The sequence below is a fragment of the Heterocephalus glaber genome, unplaced genomic scaffold (assembly GCF_053883595.1).
Source record: "Heterocephalus glaber isolate CG9 unplaced genomic scaffold, H.glaber_assembly_v1.0 deba00001532, whole genome shotgun sequence".
NCBI classification, from domain to species: domain Eukaryota; kingdom Metazoa; phylum Chordata; class Mammalia; order Rodentia; family Bathyergidae; genus Heterocephalus; species Heterocephalus glaber.
This window is the reverse complement of record NW_028258330.1, coordinates 26,925,768-26,950,935: the sequence shown is the minus strand read 5'-3', so window position 1 is coordinate 26,950,935 and position 25,168 is coordinate 26,925,768. Positions and strand designations below refer to the sequence as shown.

General features: G+C 41.9%; 1 protein-coding gene across 1 annotated transcript in view; it reads right to left on the bottom strand.

Moving 5' to 3' along the window:
* Cnbd2 (cyclic nucleotide binding domain containing 2) overlaps positions 1 to 25,168 on the bottom strand; it is an 84,418-nt gene that overhangs the window by 49,897 nt on the left and 9,353 nt on the right. The window contains 6 exon segments of the mRNA XM_087189132.1: positions 3,035 to 3,173; positions 5,957 to 6,108; positions 6,572 to 6,728; positions 18,129 to 18,292; positions 19,794 to 19,847; positions 23,930 to 24,067. Of these exon segments, the coding sequence (XP_087045258.1) occupies positions 3,035 to 3,173; positions 5,957 to 6,108; positions 6,572 to 6,728; positions 18,129 to 18,292; positions 19,794 to 19,847; positions 23,930 to 24,067 (804 nt within the window).

Here is a 25,168-nt window from a genome sequence, read left to right as displayed (position 1 = left end):
AGGATTTAGCTCAGTTGTTCCGTCACCTGCCCCACAAGCACAAGAGCCCGAATTTAATCCCCGGTATAAAAAAAAAGAATTACCAGCAGCACTTACTCTAATGCACATTCCAGACTAAGGAACAAATTTCTAGAGTGAGAGATTGATTCATTACCAATCTCCTCTTTAGAATTTAAAAAAAAAAAAGAAAAAACTTGGTGGGGGGGACTTAAGGCAGGGTCTCACTATGTAGCTCACGCTGGCTTCGAATTCATGGTGATCCTCTTGCCTCAGCTTCCCAAGTGCTGGGATTACAGATGAGCGTCACCACTCCCAGCTTCCCCAATCCAGTCTTTTCTCAATAAATTTAATGTTGTTAAAACTTATTTGTGATCTACTATTTATTTCTCTCCTTCACATGAATTGTATTCATTATATTGAATTTTTTTAAGTGTTAGCACTATGTAAGTCAGAATTTCAATTGTTCATCAATAATTAAGTTTTATGATACATCAAATAATAGTTCCTAAATGCTGGTAGGATAGTTCCTAAGATTGTTCCTTTGCAATGTAAGGGCTGCAGACTCAGCCCACTTTTTTTTTTTTTTGATATAAGGTCTTGCTTATGTAGTTCAGACTGGCCTTGACCTTACTATGTACCTCAGTCTGGCCTCAAAGTCATAGCAATCCTCCTGCCTCAGCCTCCTCAGTGCTGGGACTACAGGCATGTACCACCATGCCCAGTTCTTGTTACCACCCCCACCCCCCACCCCGGGTACCGGTGATGGAACTCAGGACCTTGTGCTTTCAAGGTAGGCGCAGTGCCACTGAGCTAAATCCCTGGCCCCCTCTAATTACTTTCTTAAGAAAACCAGCAAAGCCATGAACCAAGACCTGACAGGGTATTTGCTTATTCTCACTGTAAACTACTAATGTGAGGTCACTAAATGTGTAGTTATGAAGAGATGTACACATTTATATAGTATTTCTAACATGTAGTTATTAAAGATGTAACCTCAAGGACATAGATGATAGTAAATTCAGTATGATTAGAAAATGATGAGCTCTCAGTATTTAGAAAGCTTGTTTCTAATATAACTTATTTACTTGTAGGCTTTTACCATTTAATTTTTTTTTCTTTTTTTTGGTACCGGGGATCAAACTCGGGACCTTCTGCTTGCAAGGCAGGTGGCGGAACCACTAAGCTAAATCCCTGGCCCTATACCATTTAATTTTAATGATTATTGTGTTTACCAACCCACAACATTCCTGAATATTTAACAATCAACTCTTGTGGGGAAGTACAAGCCAGCTCCAGAACACAACCAGGCTCATCCTCCCACTCACCTCCTCTGGGAATTTTTTGGTACCAGGGATCGAACTTGGGTCCTTGCGCTAACGCAGCAGGCGGTGAAACCACTGAGCTAAATCCCTGGGCCTGGGAAGCATTCTTTAAGGCCTCCATCTTCCAGAGAAGTTTCCTCCCCTGAATTCTTGGAACTTGCAATTTGCACCTACCACTTGGTACTTGGCACTGACAGCTTTGTCTATGCTCAGAATCTAGTGGAGGAAGTATACAAAGAGGGACCCAGTCTTTTCCATCTTTGTATCTTTCTAGATCCTGTACCAATATATCATGATCTTGGCAAAAACTTAACAAATGTCTATTGTGACTTGACATGTAAGGCACTGACAGAAAGGTCAACTTAACTCCCAGCTCCCAAAAAGAGCTCTGGAATCAAAAAAACCTAGTAGAACCTTCCTTCTGCCCCTCATCAAGCATATGACCTTCCATAGCAACTTAACCTTCCTACGTCTCTGTTTGCTCCTCTGTAAAAAGGGAATATGACTCTACCAACATCTCTGAGACTCTTGTGAGATTGTAAAGAGATAAGGCATGTGAAGTATGACCAGGGATTTTATGTGAGATCTACTATGGTTCAAAATATTAAATGGAAAATTCCAGAAATATACAATTAATAAGTTTTAAATTGTGTACAATTCTGGGGTTTTTTGTTTTGTTTTGAAATAGGGTCTCACTATATAGTTCAGGCTGGCCTTGAACTCACTATATAACCCAGGTTGGCCACAAACTCATGGTGATTCTCCTGCCACTCAGCCTCCCAAGTGCTGAGATTAAAGGCATGCGCCACCACGTCTGGCCAATTATCCATTCTGAATAGCATGATTATATCTCCGGCCATCCCTCTCTTTCCTACTGGGATATGAAATCATACTTTTGTCAAGCCACTTGGTAGCTGTCTCCATTATTAGATCAACTGCCATAGTATCACAGTTTGTGTTCAAATAACCTTTATTTTACTTAATAATTGCTCCAAGCACTAGAGTACTGATGCTGGCAATTCAGATATGTCAAAGAGAAGTTTTCTTTAAGTATCATCTTACATCATCACAAGTACAGTACATGATGTTTTGAGAGAGACAACATTCACATAACTTTTATGATAGTATATTATAATTGTCTAATATTATGATTGGTTATTATTAATCCCTTACTGTGCATAGTTTATAAATTGAACTTTATCATAGGCAGGTATGTATGGGAAAGCAGAGCATACAGAGGGTTAGGTACTGTTCACAGTTTGAGATATCCACTGAAAGTCTTGCAGTGTGTGCCCCCCATTAGTAGGGGAACTACAGTACATCTTATTTTTTGGTACTGGGGATCGAACTTGGGTCCTTACACTTGCGCAGGAGGTGGCGAAACCACTGAGCTAAATCCCCGGCCCTACAGTACATCTTAAAGTTCACAGCAGGCCCGAGGATTTAGCTCAGTGATTCCATCGCCTGCTTCACAAGTGCAAGGTCCCGAGTTCAATCCCCGGTACCAAACAAAAAACCAAACAACACAAAGTTCACAGCAACCCTCTGAGGCAGGCAGGACAAAGAATAATGTTTGCCTTTGACAGCTGGGATGAGGAAGGTCAGAACATGAAGCGAACCTTGTATATTGTGAAAGAGTCTGGCCACAGGACATCAGGTTAGGCTTGCTCTTCCTAGCTTCATCCCAGCACCATCACCACTGGAGTTCTCACCTTGCAGATAAACATGATGCAGGATGACTCTGCCAAGTCTTTTGTGATCAGCTGGCCATATGAGAATTTCTCTATCTTGCCCAGGATTACTAGCTGCCAGAGCCTCTCATCAGACCAGGACTGAAACAGATCCATGTTCCTGCAGGAAAAATCTTGTTAGAATTCATCATCACTCTGTATTACATAAGGTGGCCCAGATCTTAGCACCAAAAGGGAACATCCTCTTCTACTCTTTTGTTTGTTTGTTTGTTTGTTTGAGACAGGGTCTTGCTATGTGGTTCAGGCTGGCCTTGAACTCTATATAGCCCAGGCTGGCCTCGAACTTGTGGAGATCCTCCCAAGTGCTGGGATTACAGGCATGCACCACCATGCCCAGTGCTTTTCTACTTGTGAAAATTTCTGAGGTGGAAGATTTTACCATACCTTACCCAGTTAACTCACCTAACCCAGAGCCAATCTCCCACACCCTCTTCTCAAGGCCCTCCTCTCCAAGCAAATGTCCCTCTTGGCTGCTGCTCAGATATCCCTGAGTTGATCCAGTTGAGCTTTTCTCATTTCTACTTCTCCATCCCTGCCCCCATAGGGAAACATGAAAGCGCAATATGGCAGTACTTTGGTTCAGGCTGTGGGGTAAAGGAGATCTGACAGTGGGTTCTGTGTCAACAGGACCCAAGTGCAGGCACATTTCCTGATACCCCAATGTAAATAACTACTGTAGCCAAGGTCAATGCTGGCCGGTGTAAATAACTTATATAACCAAGGTCGTTACTGGCACATGGCCACTTTTGTGTATTTTGGTGTAAATGTAGACTAAGCAGCTGAGGATGGCTGCAAGAATGGGAGAATAAGCAGCCAAGGTCTGCTGCATGTGTACAGTAGCTGGGGCCACAAGAGTGGCTAAACAGATAGACTATAGCTGAGCAGCTGAATAAAGATGTCTAATCCAGTCCACACTTCTGTGTCTCTTCTTCAGGCTGCCCGAATCTCAAGTGACCCTCCCCAGTCTGAACTGGTGAGGAGATACCCACCCCTGACTTTGTGGTTCACTAAGCTAGACTCATTCCCAGGAATATGGCCAGGATATTTCCTACTTAAGTTCACTGGTTATTCTATCCCCTGGCCCAGTTGTCCTGGTCCTACTTTTACTGGGGCAGCTCATTCCACCTGCCTGCCTCTGTCCTGATGGCTCTAGGCCTAGGAGGAGCCTTTTGGGGGGGGGGGGTACTGGGGATCGAACTCAGAACCTTGTGCTTGCAAGGCAGGCATGGTGCCGCTGAGCTAAATCCCTGGCCCCTACTTAGGGAGTTGAGGTACTTCTGGATTCTCCTCTTTTTGCCTGTTGTTCCCTGTGGTTGAAGGCATACCCCACAGTGACCATCCTTTCCCCTGACCTCCTCTACCACTGATCACAGGCTTGTTTTCTCTCATATATGGCTAATGGGGCTAATAATCATCTTAGATTTTCTCAGCATCAACAGGTTATGTGCTCAGAACTCAACTGACGCAGGCTGAGTTAGCACAGGTGGACTCAAGGTTAACTTGGGCTAACTCAAGTTAATTCAGGCCTCACCTTTACCCTTACTAGCTTGGGAGAGAAGTGTCATCACCTCCTTTTACAGAGCAGAAGGATAAAGCTCAGAAAAATGAAGCAACCTGTTCAAAGTTACTTTGTGGATAAGCCTGCTGAGCAGAATTTGCAGGAGGCTATGGATTTGGGATTGGTAACTGTGCTGGGCCCACAGACCAAACCAACAGAGTTTAATCACAGTAAGTGAGCTAACTGGGTGCAGCAGGCCCTGCTAGCCAGTGAACTGATTGCGCTATAAACAGTTAATTAGTTAAACTGTAACCAACTGACTGGTTGATTGACTAGGCTGTAGCCAATTATGTTGTTTTCTATGCCTCATATCTGTTTTCCTATGAATGCTATGTGAACTCATTGTTGGTTGAAATTCTCAAAACTGGCTTTGGCTCTGAGAACTGCCTGATTCTCAAATTATTTTTGCTTTGCTCTGCTCAAATAATCAGTCTATGGAATTTTCCTTTTAACAAGCCTAAGAGCAGAGATAACAAGTCAGACCTATTTTTCCACAGTTTGAAAAAATGGAACAGCTCCTCCCCTCAGAACTAAATCCTCCCTTTCCCAGGTCCCACCCTTTTTGTGATGCTGGGACTTTCTTGGTTCCAGTCACAGGGACCAGCCCCTCTCTCATCCATCTCTATAGCTGTGGCACACTGCAACCAGTATTTTTAGAGCCAGTGCAGATGTTTCATTGGATTTTTGTTCTTTTACATAAAGGCAAATAACTAAAGAATGCTAAATGAGATTTAGCTTATACATCTTTATCTGGCCGTTTATGTAAGTAATCAGAACAAAAATCTTTTGCTTTATATGAATTGTTTTTTAGTTGTTGTTGTCATATATGGTTTCCATAACCAAGGTGCTTACTTTCAGCCCCACATATGGCTGGAATTACTTGTATCCTGTAACTGATTTATTCAATGTTTACTTGTTGGACATCTGCATGTGCCTAGCACAATGACAACATGAGAATTATAATGGTGAAATTATAAATCTGTCTTTGCCACTAGACTGCTTACTGTCTGATAGAAAATATAAACTACAGAAGAAATTTTTTTTTTTTGGTACTGGGGATCGAACTCAGGACCTTGAGCTTGCGAGGCAGGGGCCGTTCAATCTATATTAGCTGGTCTTATTTTTGCTATCCCACAAGGAAGTCAATTGAGTTGAGACCTGAAGGTATAGTAGGAATTTGGCTAGACAGAAAAGTTGGGTGGGAGGTTGATATTTCATAGCATTCCAGGCAGAGATAACAGCACCTGGGAAGTTTCTTACCAGGCCTAGGAAAAAGTCAAGCACTAAGGAACAAAGAAGGAGAGAAAGATGTTGAATGGAGTTACCTAAAGAACTCAAATCGATATTGAGTATCCTTTTGAATTTCCTCATCCAGCTTATTAGCAAGGAAGTCCTCCCCGTCAACAACCAGGAACTCTGTCTCCTCCATGCAGGCCACAGTGGCCCACCTTACTGATGCATTCAGAAGGGGCTTTTCCTGTTGAGTGGATAGGAACGGGCCAAGTGTGAGGCCACCTCCAGCTTTCTGCTCACAGCCCTGCACACACCTTCCCTTTGATCTCCCTCCTGAAACATCTCCTCTCCAGACTTGAGGCTCCCTGGCCCCCATTATGCTCTTGCTTTCTCTCCTATGTGATTTCTCCCCACCCCAACTCATCTGCTGCTGGTGGAAAAAGAAGCAATAGGCCTGGACAGGCCAGAGGAGAGGAAGCTAGAGAGGCCTCATTGTGGAGTCACTGTGTCTCAAGGGGTTATACAGGTAACATACTTCTTAAGCTTCAGGTGAAGAGGTCAGCTTTGAACATTACCTGGTCCAACTCATTCAGCATTTGATAGATAAAGGCACTGGGGCCCAAACAGGGCCTGGTCAAGAGGTTTGAGCAGGACTCCTATTCACCCCAGCTGCAACCCAAGAAGCCAGGCCCCTCCCCTGACCTTACCCTGAAACAACTGCCCTTCTGCAGCAATGTCGGGTGGGGGTCCAGGAAGGCACTGCTGCCATCTTCATCCTCTGTCACTGCAAGTGTTCCTAGGTAGATGAAGTAAAAGCTGCTGCCCTTCTGCCCCTTCTTGATGATCACACGCCTGCGACCAAACCTGGGGAAAGACCATAGATAGTCGATCTGCCAGCAACACGAAGGCTTGCCTATGCTATGAAGAGTTCTCTATTCTCTGAGGAATGAAAGCACAGACCTGGATGAGAAGGAACTTCAAAACAGCACAGTCCCTATCCATCAAGCTGGACCCCTTCACTAACACCTATCCAGCTACCTGCCTGTTAGACCAAAGCCTTAGCAGAGCTTTTGTTGGTCTGGTTTATAATTATTGTCTGGGCTCAGGCACATGGTAAATGCTCAGGGAACAGCAGCTGAATAAACGAATAAAGAGATGCTGAAAGCAATGGATGGATCAGAAGAGTGGCTAGATGAATACAAACACTGGCTTTGGAGTCAGACTAGGATCCCAATCCTGGTTCTGTCCTTGACTATGTGACATTGAGCAGCTCGTATCCCCTCTGATCCTTAGTTTTTCTTATCTGCAACAAAAAAAACAAAACCATGAGGCCACGGCGACCGGCCGGGTGAGACAAGACAAGCAGCTTGAAGCTCCTGCGGCCGTCCCGGGCCACGCCCACGGCACGGTGAGGTCCGTTTAGCCGCCCGGGCACTTCCAATGCTCAGTCCCCCCACCCGGTGCGCCGCCTACCTTCTGGCTTTTCTGCTACCTGGTCCCACACTATAGAGGCACAAGAGATTATAAAGACCCTTGTCCTGAGCGCCACAAGATAGAGCAGAAGTTAGTAACAGAAAGAGGGCTTCTCAGGCTCCTCGAAGAAAACTGAAGCTCAGCAGAAAAGCAAAGAGAACCTCCACAACAAAGGCACATCAGACCACTGTACCTGGTCTGCTGCTGGCTTGCTGAGACTCATTAACTTGTATATGCACGGGGATTCCTAGGTTGCCTATTGTGACAGCAGAGACATACCCTGAAGGAGGCCCATAATTTCTATTGCTATTCACAAAAAAGAAAAATAATTTTTTATTCTTAATTTTTACTTTTTTTCTACTCTTCAAAGTTTTACTTCTTTCTTTTCATCTTTTCTTTCTCTCTCATTCATTCTCTCACTGTCCCACATTGCCCCTCATCTCCCCATTTGTTCTTTCTGCACTGAATTCGGATTTCTCCCTTAATGTTCTTTTCTTCTCTTTTTCCTTCTCTCGATTATCATTAGGTTTAAAGGAAAGTAAATTTGGTATCTAGCCTCCCTGTTGCTGATAGGTGATTCTATTCACATCTTTGTTCTTTCATTCTGCCATTTTCTTTTGCCTTTAACAACTTCTTAGAGTTTGTGTGATCTTTCTGTGTCTTCTGGCCTCACCGCTAATCTTATCTGTTCTTTCTACCTGTCCCTCCCTCCCCAACTCCTTTTAACTCCCCACCCTGAAGGGGAAAGATGCTATATTGAAGAGTTGATTCACTATAAACTTATGTTGGGTTGGTCCTCAGTTTTAATTTAACTTACATAGTTAAAAGTGATAGATTAATAACTAACACAAATTGTCATTTTCTAAGCTGTGCTTGATGCTATGGTATTGCTGACTATGTCATTTGGGCTAACATGTTGTGATTGATCTAATTAGTTTTCCTTCCTGGTATAAGAAAAATATAATAGCTTCAGAGTCATTAGAGTCTCAAAACCCAAACACAAGCTATATCTGGAAGACACCTCTGAAAAGCAATCATTCCACAGGGGTTTTAAACACAAGCAACAAAGATACCTACATTAAGCGATCTTGAAATATCAACCCAGGAATTAAATCAAGGACAGTACCAAAAACAAAAATGAGAAGATATTTAAGCAAGGCACAAACGCAGGTTTCCACACCACAAAAAGGAAATTCTGGGGGAAATGAGGTGGAACAGTCTGATAAGCAACCACTTGGACACCCTGAACTGATAGCACAGGAAGTAACAAAGCAGATGCATGAGGCTCTAGGAAATTTCAAAACAGAAATAATCTCCCAGATAAATACAGACATGGTGAGCAGAGTGAAAGTCATGATTAGAAGCTCTAGAGCAGAAACAGATAAGAAAATAGATGAGATCAGAAACATGCTGGAAGCCATGAATGCTCAGCATAAGAAAGAAATGGAAACCATGAGCGCCCAACATAAGAAAGAAATGGAATCCATGAAACAGATTCAAACAGATATCCAGGAGATTAAAAACTCCATTGAAAGCATGCAGAGAAGACTAAGAGAATCTGAAGACAGAATATCAGATATAGAAGACAGGATAGTGGTTAAGGACCCTGAAAACAGAGATTTCTTAAAGATAGTAAGGGACCATGAGAAATCAATCCAACAGCTGCTGGACGATGCAAAGAAGAATAACATAAGACTGATGGGAGTCCACGAAAAAACAGGAGAAAGTACAACTGACATAAAAAAACTGTCCACAGAAGTAACAGTAGAAAACTTCCCAGACAGAGGTAGAGAATTGGACATACAGATAAGTGAGGCATATAGAATTCCAACCAGCCGTGACCAAAAAAAATCTACACCTAGACATATAATAGCCAAGATCCCAGAAACCCAACAGAAGAACAAAATTCTACAGGCAGTTAGAGAAAAGAAACAAATCACCTACAAAGGAAAGCCCATCAGAATCACAGCAGATTTCTCAACACACACCGTCAAATCAAGTAGAGCCTGGAGTGAAGTATTTCAAGCCCTAAAAGAAAATAACTCCCAACCTAGACTGTTGTATCTGGCAAAATTATCTTTCAAAATTGATGAGGAAATTAGATACTTCCACGACAAAGAACACCTGAGAAATTTCATGAACACCAAACCAGCACCCGAAACAATTTTAAGCAATATCCTAGAAAAAGACAATGAAGGTCACAACTCCATGAGGCCCAGCAGAGAGAAGGCACCAAACAAGGTAAGACACTAAAGCGAAAGGGGGGAAAATAAGAAATAAAAGAGCCAACAAGGGTAAAACATCATGACAAGGATGAGTCAATATCTGTCAATTATAACTATCAATGTTAATGGCCTCAATTCATCAATCAAAAGAAATAAACTGGCAGAATGGATTAAGAAGCAAAACCCAGCAATATGCTGTATACAAAAAACACACCTAACTCAAAAGGAAATCCATAGACTGAAAGTAAAAGGATGGAAAACAGTTCTCCACGTGACAGGAACCCAGAAAAAAGCAGGCGTAGCAATCTTATTTGCAGACAAAGTAGATTTCAAACCAAAACTAATTAAGAGAGACAAAGATGGTCACTACACCCTTGTGAAAGGAACAATCCAAGAGGAAGAGATGACAATCATAAATATATATGTACCAAATATGAATGCCCCCAACTGTACAAAACAAATATTAATGGACATGAAAAACCAAATAAGCACTAATACAATTGTAGTGGGGGACCTCAACACCCCTCTATCACAAATAGACAGATCAACTAGAAAAAAATTAACAATGAAATTCTAGAACTAAATGAAGCTATTGAACAAATGGACTTAATAGATATTTATAGAGTGTTCCACCCCACAAAATCAGAATACACATTCTTTTCAGCTGCACACAGGTCATTCTCCAAAATAGATCACATGCTAGCTCACAGAACATATCTAAGTAAATGTAAAAGAATCGAAGTTATCCCCTGTATATTATCAGACCATAGTGCAATACAATTGGAGATCAATAACATAAGAAACCGCAGAACACCCACAAACATGTGGAAATTGAACAACACCCTCCTGAACAACCAATGGGTGACAGAGGAAATTAAAGAAGAAATTAGACAGTTTCTACAAGTAAATGATAATGCCAATACAACATACAGGAATCTGTGGGGCACAATGAAAGCAGTTCTACGTGGTAAATTCATAGCAGTGAATGCCCATATTAGGACAACAGAGAGAACTCAGTTAAATAACTTAATGCAGAATCTCAAGCTCCTAGAAAAAGAAGAGCATACAAACCCAAAGCTCATACAAGAAAGGAAATTATAAAGATCTGAGCAGAAATCAATGCAATGGAGACCAAGAGAACGATACAAAAAAATCAATGAATCAAAGAGTTGGTTTTTCCAAAGAATAAATAAAATCGATAAACCTTTAGCCAACCTTATCGAAAAAGGGAAAGAAAAGGCTCAAATCCATGCAATTAAGAATGAAAAAGGTGAAGCCACAACAAATCCAGCAGAAATCCAGAGAATCATCAATACCTACTTTGAGAACCTGTACTCTAATAAAATGGAAAACACAGAAGAAATGGACAGATTCCTAGATACATACGAATTGCCAAAATTAAATGAGGAAGATATAGAAATTCTACACACCCCAATAACAATGAGTGAAATTGAAAATGTAATAAAAAACTTACCAACAAAGAAAAGCCCAGGTCCTGATGGCTTCACTGCTGAATTCTACAAGACATTTAAAGAAGAACTATTGCCATTACTCTTTAAACTCATCAAGGAAATTGAAAGGGAAGCAAGCCTTCCAAATTCATTCCTGGAAGCAAGTGTTACTTTGATTCCAAAACCAGGGTAAGACCCAACCCAAAAAGAGAACTACACACCAATCTCCCTAATGAACATAGATGCAAAAATCCTCAACAAGATACTGGCAAACAGAACACAGAGTGTCATCAAGATCATACACCCTGACCAAGTCAAATTCATCCCAGGGATGCAAGGATGGTTCAACATTCATAAATCAATAAATGTAATACACTATATTAACAGAGTCAAGGACAAAAACCACATGATCACCTCAATAGATGCAGAAAAAGCATTTGACAAAATCCAACACCCATTCATGATAAAAACACTACAGAAAATTGGAATAGGAGGTCTTTATCTCAAGCTGATTAAGGCTATCTATGAAAAACCAATAGCCAACATCATACTAAATGGTCAAAAACTGAAAACTTTCATGCTAAAATCAGGAACAAGATAAGGATGCCCACTATCACCACTCCTGTTCAATACTGTTCTGGAAACACTAGCCATAGCAATTAGAAAAGAGAGAGAAATAAAAGGAATAAAGATAGGAAAGGAAGAAGTGAAATTGTCATTATTTGCTGATGATATGATACTTTACATAGAAGACCCAAAAAACTCAGTCCAAAGTCTTCTAGACCTAATTGACAGATTCAGTAGAGTAGCTGGATACAAGGTCAACACTCAAAAAACAATAGCCTTCCTATATGCATATAGCAGACCCATTGAGAGAAAAATTCAGGAAATAATTCCTTTTACAATAGCATCTAAAAAAATGAAATATCTAGAAATCAACCTAACAAAGGAAGCAAAAGACCTCTACACTGAAAACTACAACACTCTGAAAAAGGAGATTGAGCAGGATATAAGAAAATGGAAAGATATCCCTTGTTCCTGGGTAGGAAGAACCAATATAGTGAAAATGGCCATACTTCCAAAACTACTATATAGATTCAATGCAATCCCAATTGAAATTCCAACAATATACTTCACAGAACTAGAGAAAACAATCCAAAATTCATTTGGAAACAGAAGAAACCCAGAATAGCAAAAGCAATTCTAGGCAACAGAGACATGGCTGGGGGCATCACAATCCCCAACTTGAAACTATACTACAAAGCTACTGTGATAAAAACAGCATGGTACTGGCAAAGAAACAGACCTGAAGATCAGTGGAATAGATTAGAAGATGCAGAAACAACTCCAGACATACTCAGTCACCTCATCTTTGACAAAGGAGCCAACCACCTTCATTGGAGGAAAGATAGCCTATTTAATAAATGGTGTTGGAAAAACTGGATTTCAACCTGCCAAAGATGAAAACTAGACCCATACCTATCACCATGCACTAAACTAAGATCGAAGTGGATTAAAGATCTAAATATTAAGTCAGAAACACTAAACTTGATGGAAGATAAGTTACATAGAACTCTTGAAGACATTGGCACAGGAAAAGACTTTATGAACAAATCTTCAGTAGCACAGGAGCTAGCACAAAGAATCAACAACTAGGATCTCATTGTATTAAAAAGCTTCTGCACTGCAAGAAAACTACCAACAGAGCTAAGAGACAACCTACAATGTGGGAAGAAATATTTAGCACCTGTAGCTCAGACAAAGGTCTACTATCAAGAATATATAAAGAACTGAAAAAAATCAGACCTCCCAAATTCAAAGACCCAATTCAAAACTGGGCATCTGAAATGAACAGACATTTCTCAAAGAAGTAAAAACAGCAAATAAATATATGAAAAAATGTTCAACATCAATGGTCATTCTAGAGATGCAGATGAAAACAACACTGAGATTCCACCTCACCCCACAAAGAATGGCTGCTATCAAGAAATCAACCAATAACAAATGCTGGTGGGGTTGTGGAGAGAAAGGAATCCTTCTCAATTGTTGGTGGGAATGTAGATTGGTGCAACCACTGTGGAAATCAGTATGGAGATACCTCAAAGAACTAAGACTACAGGTCCCATTTGACTCAGGTACTCCCCTACTGGGAACCTTCCCCAAAGAATTAAAAGAATCATACCACAGCGATATATGTGCACCTATGTTTATAGCGGCACAGTTTGTAATAGCTAAAGCTTGGAAACAGCCCAAGTGCCCATCGACTGGAAACTGGATAAAGAAGATGTGGTTTTTTTATAAAATGGAGTACTACTCAGCCATAAAGAATGAGAAACTAGAGACATTTATAGCTAAATGGATGCATATTGAGGCCATACTCAAGTGAAATAAATAGGACACACATGTAAATACTGAATAGCTTCTCTAGTGTGAGAAATTGAAAGGTAAATAAGGATGAAAATGATTAAAATGAATAATTGATAATTTGAAATAAGAAAAGGTCCAAGGGTTTGAGGATGGTGGAAGGGAATGGGGAAAGGGAAGAAAGGAAAGAAAAATTTATGAGAGAAAAAAATGGAATCAAACTCTGTGTAAATAGGAAAGGGTGGAGGGGGTGAAGGGTGCACAGGTAATGGGAGAAAAAATAAAAACTAAGATACATCATGTTCTGGTCAGCACCCGGAAGCTCCCTGCCTCCATCCCGGGCTCCTAGGGCAGAGAAGCTCAGCCGGTCCCAGCACCCGGAAGGAAGCTCCCCCGCTGCCATCCCAGGCTCCTAGGGCAGAGAAGCTCAGCCAGTCCCAGAACCCGGAAGGAAGCTCCCCCACCACCATCCCAAGCTCCTAGGGCAGAGAAGCTGAGCTGGTCCCAGAACCCGGAAGGAAGCTCCCCTGCTGCCATCCCAAGCTCCTAGGGCAGAGAAGGTGAGCCGTGTGGGTGCCAGAAGCACCCCCTCCCGTGGAAATGAGAAGACACCTAAACAAGCCTCAAAAACAGACTTTTGGATCACCTACAGCAACCCCAAAGGGAAATGTGATGGAACAATCTGATACTCAACCACCTGGACTCTCTGAACTGGCAACATCATGTTCTGGTACAAACACCCAATGATAAATGTAAATGTATTTTATATCTAAAATGTACCAATAAATATATATATTAAAAAAAAAACATGACCATGCCAGGGAAAGAGACAGATAGTCTTATGATCCCTAGCAGCTCACTACCCAACTGGGCATTCTTAAAGGAGAGGCATCCAGGCCCAGGGCAAAATAGGATTTAGTTCTTAAATTCAGACTTCAATTGTGACTGAAGGAAAGGCCAATATGGCTCAGAAACAACTAACCCCAAGGCTCTGACTTGAATAACTAGAAAGGTATTCTTTCTTTCTCATCAGAGTAAGATTGGAAAGATGGAAGTTGTCAGAGGAGCTGTGACCATGACAGCCATCTTGCCACTATGAGGGGAGAGGTCGGATGAGAAGATTTTTATGAGTAAAGTTTCAAGAGATAGGGAGAAGCCTGGTGTGGTAGTGTCTGCCTATAATCCCAGATATTCAGGAGGCTGAGGCAGGAGGATCAAAACCTTGAGTCTAGCCTGGGCAATTTAGTGGCTTAGCAAGACCTAATCAGAAAAAGAGAGGGCCAGGGATTTAGTTCAGTGGTGCCATGCCTGCCTGACAAGCACAAGGTCCTGAGTTTGAACCCTGCTACCAAAAAAAAAAAAAAAGAAAGAAAGAGAGAAAGAGAGAGAAGAAAGGGGAATGGAGGGGAAGGGAGGGGAGGGGAGACAATGCAAGCAACCACCAACCACTGGGTCCTGGTAACACCAAGCCCCCTGAATTCAACTGAGCCTGAAGCTGAAGAACTACCCCAGGAGTTTTCATGAACACAAGTCACCAATTCTCTTGAGCTGAGTTTTCTCATACTTGTAAATGGAAGAATTCTATCTAAGCTACTAATGCCCAGTCCCAGAAATACTCAACAACTAGCAGGTGGTTTTAGCAATCACCACCTTACTTATCTTCCCCAAAATCTTATTATCCTTAGAAAATCCATATTACTCTTATTTCACTGGTGAGGATACTGAGGCTCAGAATGGTTAAGTGGCTTGCCTGAGGTCATACTGGGGCAGATGTGGCACCAAATTCCTGAGCTTCTAGCTCTATAATTCTTTTTCTCCTCTTGACACCACTCTGGCTGCTTTGGAATCTGTACAGATAGCGGTGACCCACTCTTTTTCCCTGGACTAGAACAGAAGAAATAGTTCTCTCTGCTTGGAATGTCCCGGTCTACATCTCTACAACCTGTTAAAATGCAACCTTGCTGGACATGGTGATACATCCCTATAATCCCAACACTTGGGTGGCTGAGGCAGGAGGACTGCTGCAGGCTCAAGGCCAGCCTGGACTACATAGTGAATTCAAGGCCAGCATAAACTACATACCAAGACCTCTCTTAAAACAAAACCAAACCTCTTCTATAAAATTTATGACCAAGCCTTAAAAGATCCTGCACTGGTCATAAAAAGTCATATATGGTCCTAACCTGTAGATGGTTGTGTTTATATGCTAGACTGAAGCCGCCATGAAGGAGGAAGTCAGGGTGCAAACCGATACTCATCTTATATCCTGAATTTCCCAAACAGAGCTAATATTAAATATCCTGCTAGGCTCTTCCTACGAAGCCATTGAGAAGTTCCAGCAATGGCAGTATTTCCACATGTACCTCTTAGACTTCTCTAGTACAAGATATTTATGTGGCACCTCTCGTGCCATGGACAACTTGACAGTCTAGTGGAGACTTCATAGAATTAAAAATAAAATCCATGGCCCAGGGATTTAGCTCAGTGGTTTCACTGCCTGCTGTGCAGGAGCAAGGACCTGAGTTCGATCCCCAGTACCAAAATAAATAAATAAAAATAAAATAAAATCCAGCAGAATGACAGTTAACAAATGTTTTTAGCTCTTGTTGCTTTTGCTGTCTTCTGCCCTGCTGCCCCTCTGCCCTGCCACCCTACCTTGGAGCCAGCTGATTATGGACTGAAACCTCTACAAACTGTGAGCTAAATAAACCTTTCCCCCTTTAAAAAAATGTTTTTAAAAACCCAAATTTGGGATTACCCATGTATGTGCATCTTTATTAAAGCACTGAATAACAAGATCTAGCAGAAGATCAATTAACATCTTATTCTGAAGATGTGATGAACATAAATTATTTTTCACAAAACCTGTAACAACTTGAACAAGAATTGAAAATATCTGTGACTTCTTTTGGTGAGAAGATACAGGTTTGGCTTATATTACAGTAGCCTGTTGCCTACATTCATGATAGAAGGAATGATAAATTTCATTTAGAGATTAATGAAAATAAGAGATATAATTCTTTCATTCAAGTTCACAGACCCTGTTCTAATACATACCTAGGTACTGTACCATCACTTGTGATCCATTCTGGCTTTCAGGTCCTGGATTTGAGTTTTAGCTCTGCTATTTATTATCAAGGTGCTATGGTTTGAATATGGATTGTCCCCTCCAAAACTCATATTGGAGTTTAATCCCTACTGTGAGGTATTAAAAGGGTAGAAACTCAATCTTACTGTGCTGTTTATAGGTGGAATCTTTGGGAGATAATTAAGACTAAAGTTGGGAATGGGATGTACTCAGTGGCACAGCACTATGCTTAGCATGAGCAAGACCCTGCACGAAAAAGAAATAGATAAAGTCATCAGGATGGGGTCCTCATGATGGAATACTACTGGCCTTATAAAAAGAGAGCTCTTCTGCTTTTGTTATCCATTGTCTTGCATGCACTTGCCTCCCATCCTGACCATGTCTACTCACAAGACTTTCAGAATCAAGCAATTCTTTTTTTTTTTTTTTTTTTTTGGTACCAGGGATCGAACTCAGGACCTTGTGCTTGCAAGGCAGGCACAATGCCACTGAGCTAAATCTCCAGCCCAAAGAAGCCCCCCACCCCACCCCCACCCTTCTGGTACCAGGGATAGAACTCAGCATCTTGTGCTTGCAAGGTAGGTGCAGCTCCATCCCTGCCCAAGATACATCCCTGGCCCAAGGAATTCTTGCCAAGAAACAAAAGCAAACTTGTTCCATTCCTCCATGTATTTGGATAAAAACTCATAATAAAGTCAGGTACAATTCCAAGGGGAGACACTGAAGGAGGACCAAGCTGGGAATATAAGGAATTGCACATGAGCTGCAGCATATTTACTCTGCATGGAGGTCACAAGATGACACACATTTATTCTGTATGAAGGCCATAATCATCTCACCATATTGACCTAAAAATGTCACACTGTCTGGTAGACAGTTGGGCATCTTAATTTTTCTGTGAACCAACACTGGTAAGTGGGCAATAAGTGGTAAAACCTTTTTCAAAAAAAAAGAGAGATCAGAAGATATAAATATGCTCTGCCTGTCTCTTACCATATGATGCCTTGGGACTCTGCCAGTAAGAAGGTTATTATCACTAAATGTGGCCCCTCAACTTTGGGCTATAGCATGAACTAAAATAAGCCCCTTTTCTTTACAACTTACCCAGTCTGTGGTATTGTTATTAGCAACAAAAAATGGACTAAGACACTGATGACTAAGTCAGTCCCCACTGACCTTAGTTTCTTCATTTGAAAAATGAAGGAATTTGCCAAGTGTAGTGGTGTACACCTATAATCCCCACACTCAGGAAGCTGAGGCAGGAAGATCATGAGTTCAAGGCCAGTTTTGGCTACACAGTGAGTCCAAGGCCAACTTGAACTACATAGTGAGACACTGCCTCAAAAAAAAAGGAGAGAGGAAGAAAGAAAAAGAAACAAAGAGAAAAGAAAAGAAGAAAAATGAGGAAACTGGAACAGATTCTTTCAGAGAGTCCTACCAGGACCTTTCTAGATTCAATGTCTCTTTAATTGTAGAAAGACTCTCAATAAGTGAATGAGATAAACTGTGCTTCTCCAGCACCAGCTAACACCCAGGTGAACTGACAGGCATCACAGCCGATACCCTGTAGCAGGGAAGGCAGGACCTGATACAGTACATCTTCTCAGCTGGGTTCTTCCCGTCCAGCCTAGCCCAGGGCCCAAGGGCTGTGCCTTTCACTAACTGTTCAAAGCCCATGACCTTGGCCAAGAGCAGCTGCAGGGGCTCTTTATAGTTTCGGAAGCTATCCAGAGACTGCAGGACATTGCAAAGGACCTGGATCTCATGCTCCTCCCTCCAGGAAGGCTTCTTCTGCATGATCTTAATGGCCTTTGGAAGGAAGTGACCCTACAGAGAGGAGACCAGAGTAACACACAAGATCCAGCAGTGTCACACATGAGACAGCTGGTAACTCCCCATACTCCTACTTATATTCTTTCTTGTTCTCAAATATAACAGTGATGGACATGCACTGAGAACTCCCTGTGTGCGGGGCATCTTATATGCCCATTTCACTGTATCCTCACCTATTCCAGGAATCATTATTCCCATTTGACAGATAAAAGAAACTCAGGTAGGATTACAAGTAGATCTGCCACATGCCAAGGCTCCTAACTCTAGGTGACACCAGGATCCTAGGGCTTATGGGGCCTTGGCACATCTGCTTGACACAATCATACTGTAATCAGGAATACTTCTGCCCTTGTCTCAGCCAGGACTACCTTCTCTGTGCTGAAGCTAGGCATCCATGACTCACTCAGCCTCCACTTGTAGGCATTGTCTATGACAATGAATTTTCCCTCTGTGCCCTCTTCTCTCCCTCAACTAATATGCACAGAATTATCCTCAGCTCTAGGGTTCTGTGGCTTCCAGATAAGGGCCCTGTTTTCTCATGTCTGAAAGGTAAAATTTAGGTAATCTTCAACAATGCCCAATGCCAGACCCTGGGTGGAAAACTGAAGAAATGCAGAATTTGGATGACTTATATAATTAAGCTTCGTGCATGAGAGGATATGAGAAATCTAACTGAGGTCAGGAGAGCTGGCAACAGAAGCCATAGATTGGGGCCCAAGGCAGTAAGGGGAGGAGCAAGAAATGGGCATTGGTGGTCCTAGTACCAGTTTTAAAGTTCTATTCTTTCCCTTTTTCCTGAGAGAAAAACTAACATTACTGCTCCAGACCAGGGTCAAATCAGGTCTGTATTAGTGAGAACTTCAGCTTTCTCTATAAATAGGCAGATTCCTTTAAATTTAAAATTGGATTTTAAATTTTAATTTAATATTTAGGATTTGGTGGGTAAAGTGAGAAAGATCACAATTATTCTTGAAATTCAGAGAACAAGTTGTACATCCCAGAGCCTCACATGGACATGAAGACATTCCCTCACCAGAATGGGAAAAATTTCAAAGGGCATCCAATACCTGGGTGAGGCATAGGAGTGCCCACCCTCTTTTGGATAGTTCAGGGAAGAACCAGAATTCACACACTGGTCAAGGTTCTTACTACCACCTGCCTTCTTTCTCCTAGGTCTGGGGCTCTTAAATCCTCTTCTTTGCTTTCTGTTGTTTTCCCACAGATCCAAGCCCAGAATCTCTCCCCAACTTGTTCTGCTCAGCTATAGTGACAACTAGTTCAGGGACGCTCATAGTCTTGGAATGCCAGGGATGGAGAGAACCACTATCATCAGCTACTTTATAGATAAGGAAACGAAAGTGGCTTGCTCAAGGAGGACACTCTGGATTGGTGGCAGAGCCTGGACCAAAATCAACTCTCCTGATGCCCAGCCCAGTGTTTCTTCCAGGCCATTGTACAAAGAGAAAATCCACAGAAAGATTAGAGCTATGCATACCTCCTCTGCAATGAAGTCCATGGTGTCAAATGTAATTCGCCCTTGCTTCTTTTTCTGAAAGAGGCAGGGAGAGGGGAGAGAATGAGGACAACTCCTCCTGGAACTCGGCATCTAAGCCCTTCTGTTTACCTGGGCTATGGGAAGCCTCCTACCAGCTGGCCCCTTCATGTTCACCTTTGCTCAAAAGCCCTAACTAAACAATACAACGTGCCTAGTACTGACAACATCATTATGAAGACAGAAAAACATGTGGGTGGAAAGGGGGAGGGGAGTGCAGAGAAAACACAGAAGGATAGAGGGGAAAAAAGGAAGAGGGAAAAGAAGCAATCAAACAGAAAAGTATAAAGGAGGAATACCAAAGAAGGAACAACTGAAGCCAAGCTTTAAGTGGCCATAGTGAGCCAAGCACAGTGAATTGTACTGTTCTTATCTTATTTCATGTAGTCATTAGGACAAGATAGATTTTATATATATAACTGCTTTTTATTTTTAAAATTTTATCCCATTTCCCCCCTCCCCATATACAAAAGCATTCTTTCCATTTTTTCCTTCTATTTTCACTTTTAACAGATTTTTTTTTTTTTTTTTTTTTTTGGAGACAGGGTCTCACTTTGTATTTCAGGCTGGCCTTGAACTCACTAGGTAGCCCAGGCTGGCCTTGATCTCTTGGCAGTTCGCCTGCCTCAGCCTCCAGAATGCTGGGATTACAGGCAAGCGCCACTATGCCCAGCTAAAGCAGATTTTATTAAGCCCCATATTGGATTTGAGATGAGCAAAGGAACTTGCCCAAAGACCATTTACAGCAAGTAAATGGCCCAGCTGGGATCTGAACCCTGATTTTTCTAGAGCTTTGTAAAGAGGAGGGGGAAAGAGATCTTGGGGATCAGCTAATATAGCCCTGTCTCCCGAGAGACGAAGAGATGATGTGGAAAGAGTAGAGAATATGTGCTAAGAGGTGGGGAAAGGAATGAGACAAACCAGAGACCCATTTTCCACTCTGGGAATGCCTCATATTGTTCCCTAATGTCCATGAGGATCTCTGCCTTCTCCCTTCACCCCTTTATCACTTGAGCATCCATGTGGTTTTTGTCAGGGAGGTTACTGAAAGAGGTAGTGCTCAAAAATAACCAGATTCATTCTCTCTATTGGCTCTCTCCACCTGACCCTGTCTCCAAGCCTCAGATTCCCACTTGACAGTCACATGAGCTCTACAGGGTGCCCTTGCATAGACTTCTGCTCTATTCAAGGACACTCTGACTAGGCAACGTTATTGGGCTTAGCCTCAACATCTCCAACACCAAGCCTGACTCTGGGTCTTCTGCTTCCAATTGCCCCATGCATCAGCCCAAGTCTTTCAGCAGTCACATCCTCCTGACCTCCAGAAACCACTGCTTTGCCATTTCACTCCACCCTGAAAACCAGAATGTCTGTCCTGAGAGCAAACCTAAGTCCCCTGAGTTACAATTCTTCTACTCCATCTTTCCCCATCTCATGGCTCAACTACAGGGTTCTGCACTTGTTTGATTTGGCCAGCATGATGTCTTAAAGTATGTAGATGAATCTGAATTTCAAAGAGGCATGACCTTCAGCTGGCCCAAAGGCCTTACTCCCTCCTATATCTTTTTGTTTTTGTTTTTTTGTTTGTTTGTTTTTTGGTACCGGGGATCGGGGATCTCAGGACCTTGCACAGGCAGCAGCACCACTGAGCTAAATCCCTGGCCCTGCCCTCCTATATCTTAACTCAGCCCTCCTATATCTTAACTCAGCCCTCCTATACTTAATTCCTCCTATATCTTAAATCAGAGACCAATGGAAAGTTGCCTCCTACCCTCTCTTCAGCTACAATCCTTCAGAAACCATTTCCAGAAATTCGTTGGAATAAATTCCTGTATGGAGGGAGCTAGAACTGGGTCTAGTCACTCTTGGCACAAGAGGGAAATGGGCAGGGCTTGTCCAGGTATGAGCTGGGGAAATGCTAAAGCCCCAGATAACACACAAAAGATACTTTTGGGGGGCCAGGACTAGTTAACAGAATGGTGACCAACTTTTCATCATTTACAAACCAAAAAAAGGCAAACGATCTATTACTGGGATAAAATATTTTAAGTTGGAACATTTTAGAAAAATCTAGAAAGAATGCCAGGGATTTAGCTCAGTGGCACCGTGCTTGCCTTGCAAGCACAAGATCCTGAGTTTGATTCACAGTACCACAAAAAAAAAAAATCTAGAAAGAAGGGTATCATAGTGAACAAAACCATAAAAATGTTCCCATCATTTAGAAAGAAAGTAGAGATGATATACAGTTTGAGGCATTCAAAAAACCTCAACTCTTGGAACCAGAAGAGATCCAGAGTAGCAAAAGCAATCCACAGTCTGACTTTAAGTTCTACTACAAAGCTACTACAGTGATATAGGGCGGGGGGGTGGGGAGGTGGATTTAGCTCAGTGGTTCCGGTGCCTGCCTCTAAAGTGCAAGGTCCCGAGTTCGATCCCAGTACCAAAAAAAAACCAAAACAAAACAACACTAAGATTTCATCTTATACCAGAAAGAAGGTTAATCTTCCAGAGCAAATAATAACAAATGCTGGCATGGCTACAGTGAAAAAGGAACCCTTCTATATTGTTAGTGGGAATGCAAACTAGTACAACCATTATGGAAATCACTATGGAGATTTCTCAAAGAACTAAAAAATAGAAATTCCACTTGACTCATCTATTCCCCTTCTAGGTATCTTCCCAAGAGAGATAATAACATCCGACTGGGGATTTAGCTCAGTAGTTCTGCCGCCTCCCTCGAAAGCACAAGGTCCCAAGTTTGATCCTTGGTACCAAAAAAAAAAAAAAAAGAAAGAAAGAGAGATAATAACATCATATTAGAGTGACACATGCACATCAATATTTATAGCAGCACAATGCACAACAGCTAAATCCTGGAAGCAGCCTGTACATCTATCAACAGATAGGGCTGGGAACTTAGCTCAGTGGTTTTGCCGCCTGCTTTGCAAGCGCAAGGTCCTGAGTTCGATCCCTGGGAACCCTCCCCCCCAAAAAATAGTCACAACAGATGAATGGATGGAGAAAATGTGGTATCTATACATAACAGAATACTACTTGGCTATAAAGAAGGATAAATTTGAGACATTTGTAGGAAAATAGATACAAAGGGAAAATATGTGAAGTAAAATCAGACACACAAGCTTAAATACCATATAGTATCTATCATTTGAGTAAGGCAAAGTATAAATAAAGAGCAAAATAAAGAACTGATAGAAGGAAACAGGGAGACAGATCTTTTGCAAATGGGAAGGGGTTCAAGAGCCTGAGGGCAAGGGGAGGAAGGCAGGGAAATAAAAAAACTTAAAATGTGCTATATACATGTACCAAATACCCACAACGAATGTAAACATATATCATAAACATGAAGTAAAAAATAACAATAATAATAATAATAAGGAAAGGGGATCTAGATATAAACAGAAGGAGGTAGGTGGGGAAGGGAAATGGAATAAAAGAGAATCAAGATGTATTATGTACATATACCTACTCCCGAAGATGAATGTAAAATTCAGGTATTGCAAACATTTACTAATTAAAAAAAAAAAAAAAGCAATAAACCTCAACTCTGTTGTGACTCTCAGATTCCTTCTGGCTCTTGCAAGTTTGGTTGGAATGAGAAAGTGTCTTTCCCATTTCTTAGTTTCTCTCTATACAGAGGGGCAGAAGAGTTCAGTCTTAGTAAAATACTACTAACCTTTCTCCTTTCATATAGAGGAAGGACAAACTCCTTGGTGAGTTTGGAAGGAGAAACTGAGCATGATCATCCCCCTTTTTCTCCCTTCTGAGCCCGTATTCTGCTCTTTCCTGAGCTCAGGACAGCAAGCCCTGCTACTGCCCTCTTCCAGCTTGGCCTGCTACTAGGCACAAAAGGCTGGCTAATTCTGGGGTTCAGAATTAGGCTATATAAGTCATACCTTCTCCAATATACATCTGTCACTAACAAAGTGACAGTTGGATCTCCCATCTGTTTTATCTTTTGTCTTCTCTCTCAGATGGTTCTAAGAATGGGCTGGGAAGTGGGGTACTATTTATTGGACCCCCTTATAATCCTAATAATTCTACTAAGCCCAGCTGCTTACATCCCAGAAGAAGAAGACAGGGTTTCTTCTGTAAACAGGCTCAATGATTTGATATTCCTGGAATCCCCTGAGGCCTTGGCAGAACATCTTACACACTCGGATCATCATTATGATATCCATGGAGAGCTGGTACAGCCCCTATGGAAACAAAACAAACAAGATCAATAGAAACCATCTGTTCTCAACAGGCAACAGCAAGTTGGCTGGCACTCAACAAGGTGAAATTTAACAGGATTAAATGCAGTAGTGTGCTTGAACAATGGTTACATGTTCCAGAAATTTGAAAGTTGAAATTATGTTGGTACCTTCAAACTGGCCACAGGGGGAACAATCATGCCTCAGAAGTTGGCAACTACACCTGGGCATAGTGGTATATGCCTGTAACTCCAGCTACTCAGGAGGCTTACCCAAGAGGATCACAAGCTCGAGGCCAGCCTTGACTACACAACAAGTTCAACAATGGCCTGGACTGCATTGTGAGAACCTGTCTCAAAAAACAAACCAAAACAAAACAAAACAAAAATCTAAAGAAAATATGGGGCCAAGCATGGTGGTGCACACGTGTAATCCCAGCACTCAGGAGGCTGGGACAGGAGGATTGCCTTGAGTTTGAGGCCAACCTGGGCTCCATAGTGAGTTCAAGGCCAGCCTGACTACAAAGCAAGACCCTGTCTTAAAAAAGCAAACAAACAAAATTAAATAAATAGGGCCAGGGATTTAGCTCAGTGGTTCTGCTGCCTGCCCTGAAAAGGCAAGGACCAGAGTTCAATCCCCGACACCAATAAATAAATAAATAAATAAATAAAATATGGGAAGGATATTTTAGTAATAAGACTGATAGTACAACTGAGTACTATCAGGCATTATTCTAATATGTATTAACTCATTTAATCTTCAATAGTAAACTTATGCAGTAGGCCCTAATATTATCATTGCCCTTTAGACAGGAGAAAACAAAGACATAGCAAACCAAGTAACTTGACCAGGGTCACGTGGCTAATAGGTGTTGAGGATTTAAACCTAGGCAGGATGATTCCAGAGTGCACAGCTTACCCTACGACTTGACCTTGCTGCCCTATCTTGTTCTATCCGGTTCTCAGTAGCAGGGAGAATTGGTACAGAGCAGGACTCAAGGGTGCAGAGTGTGGCTCGGGGCTTGAATAGTATATAGAGGGTAATAGGCTACAGTACAGGAATCAGAATTCAGTCTTTCTGAGACTCATCTGGAGCTTCTTCCTT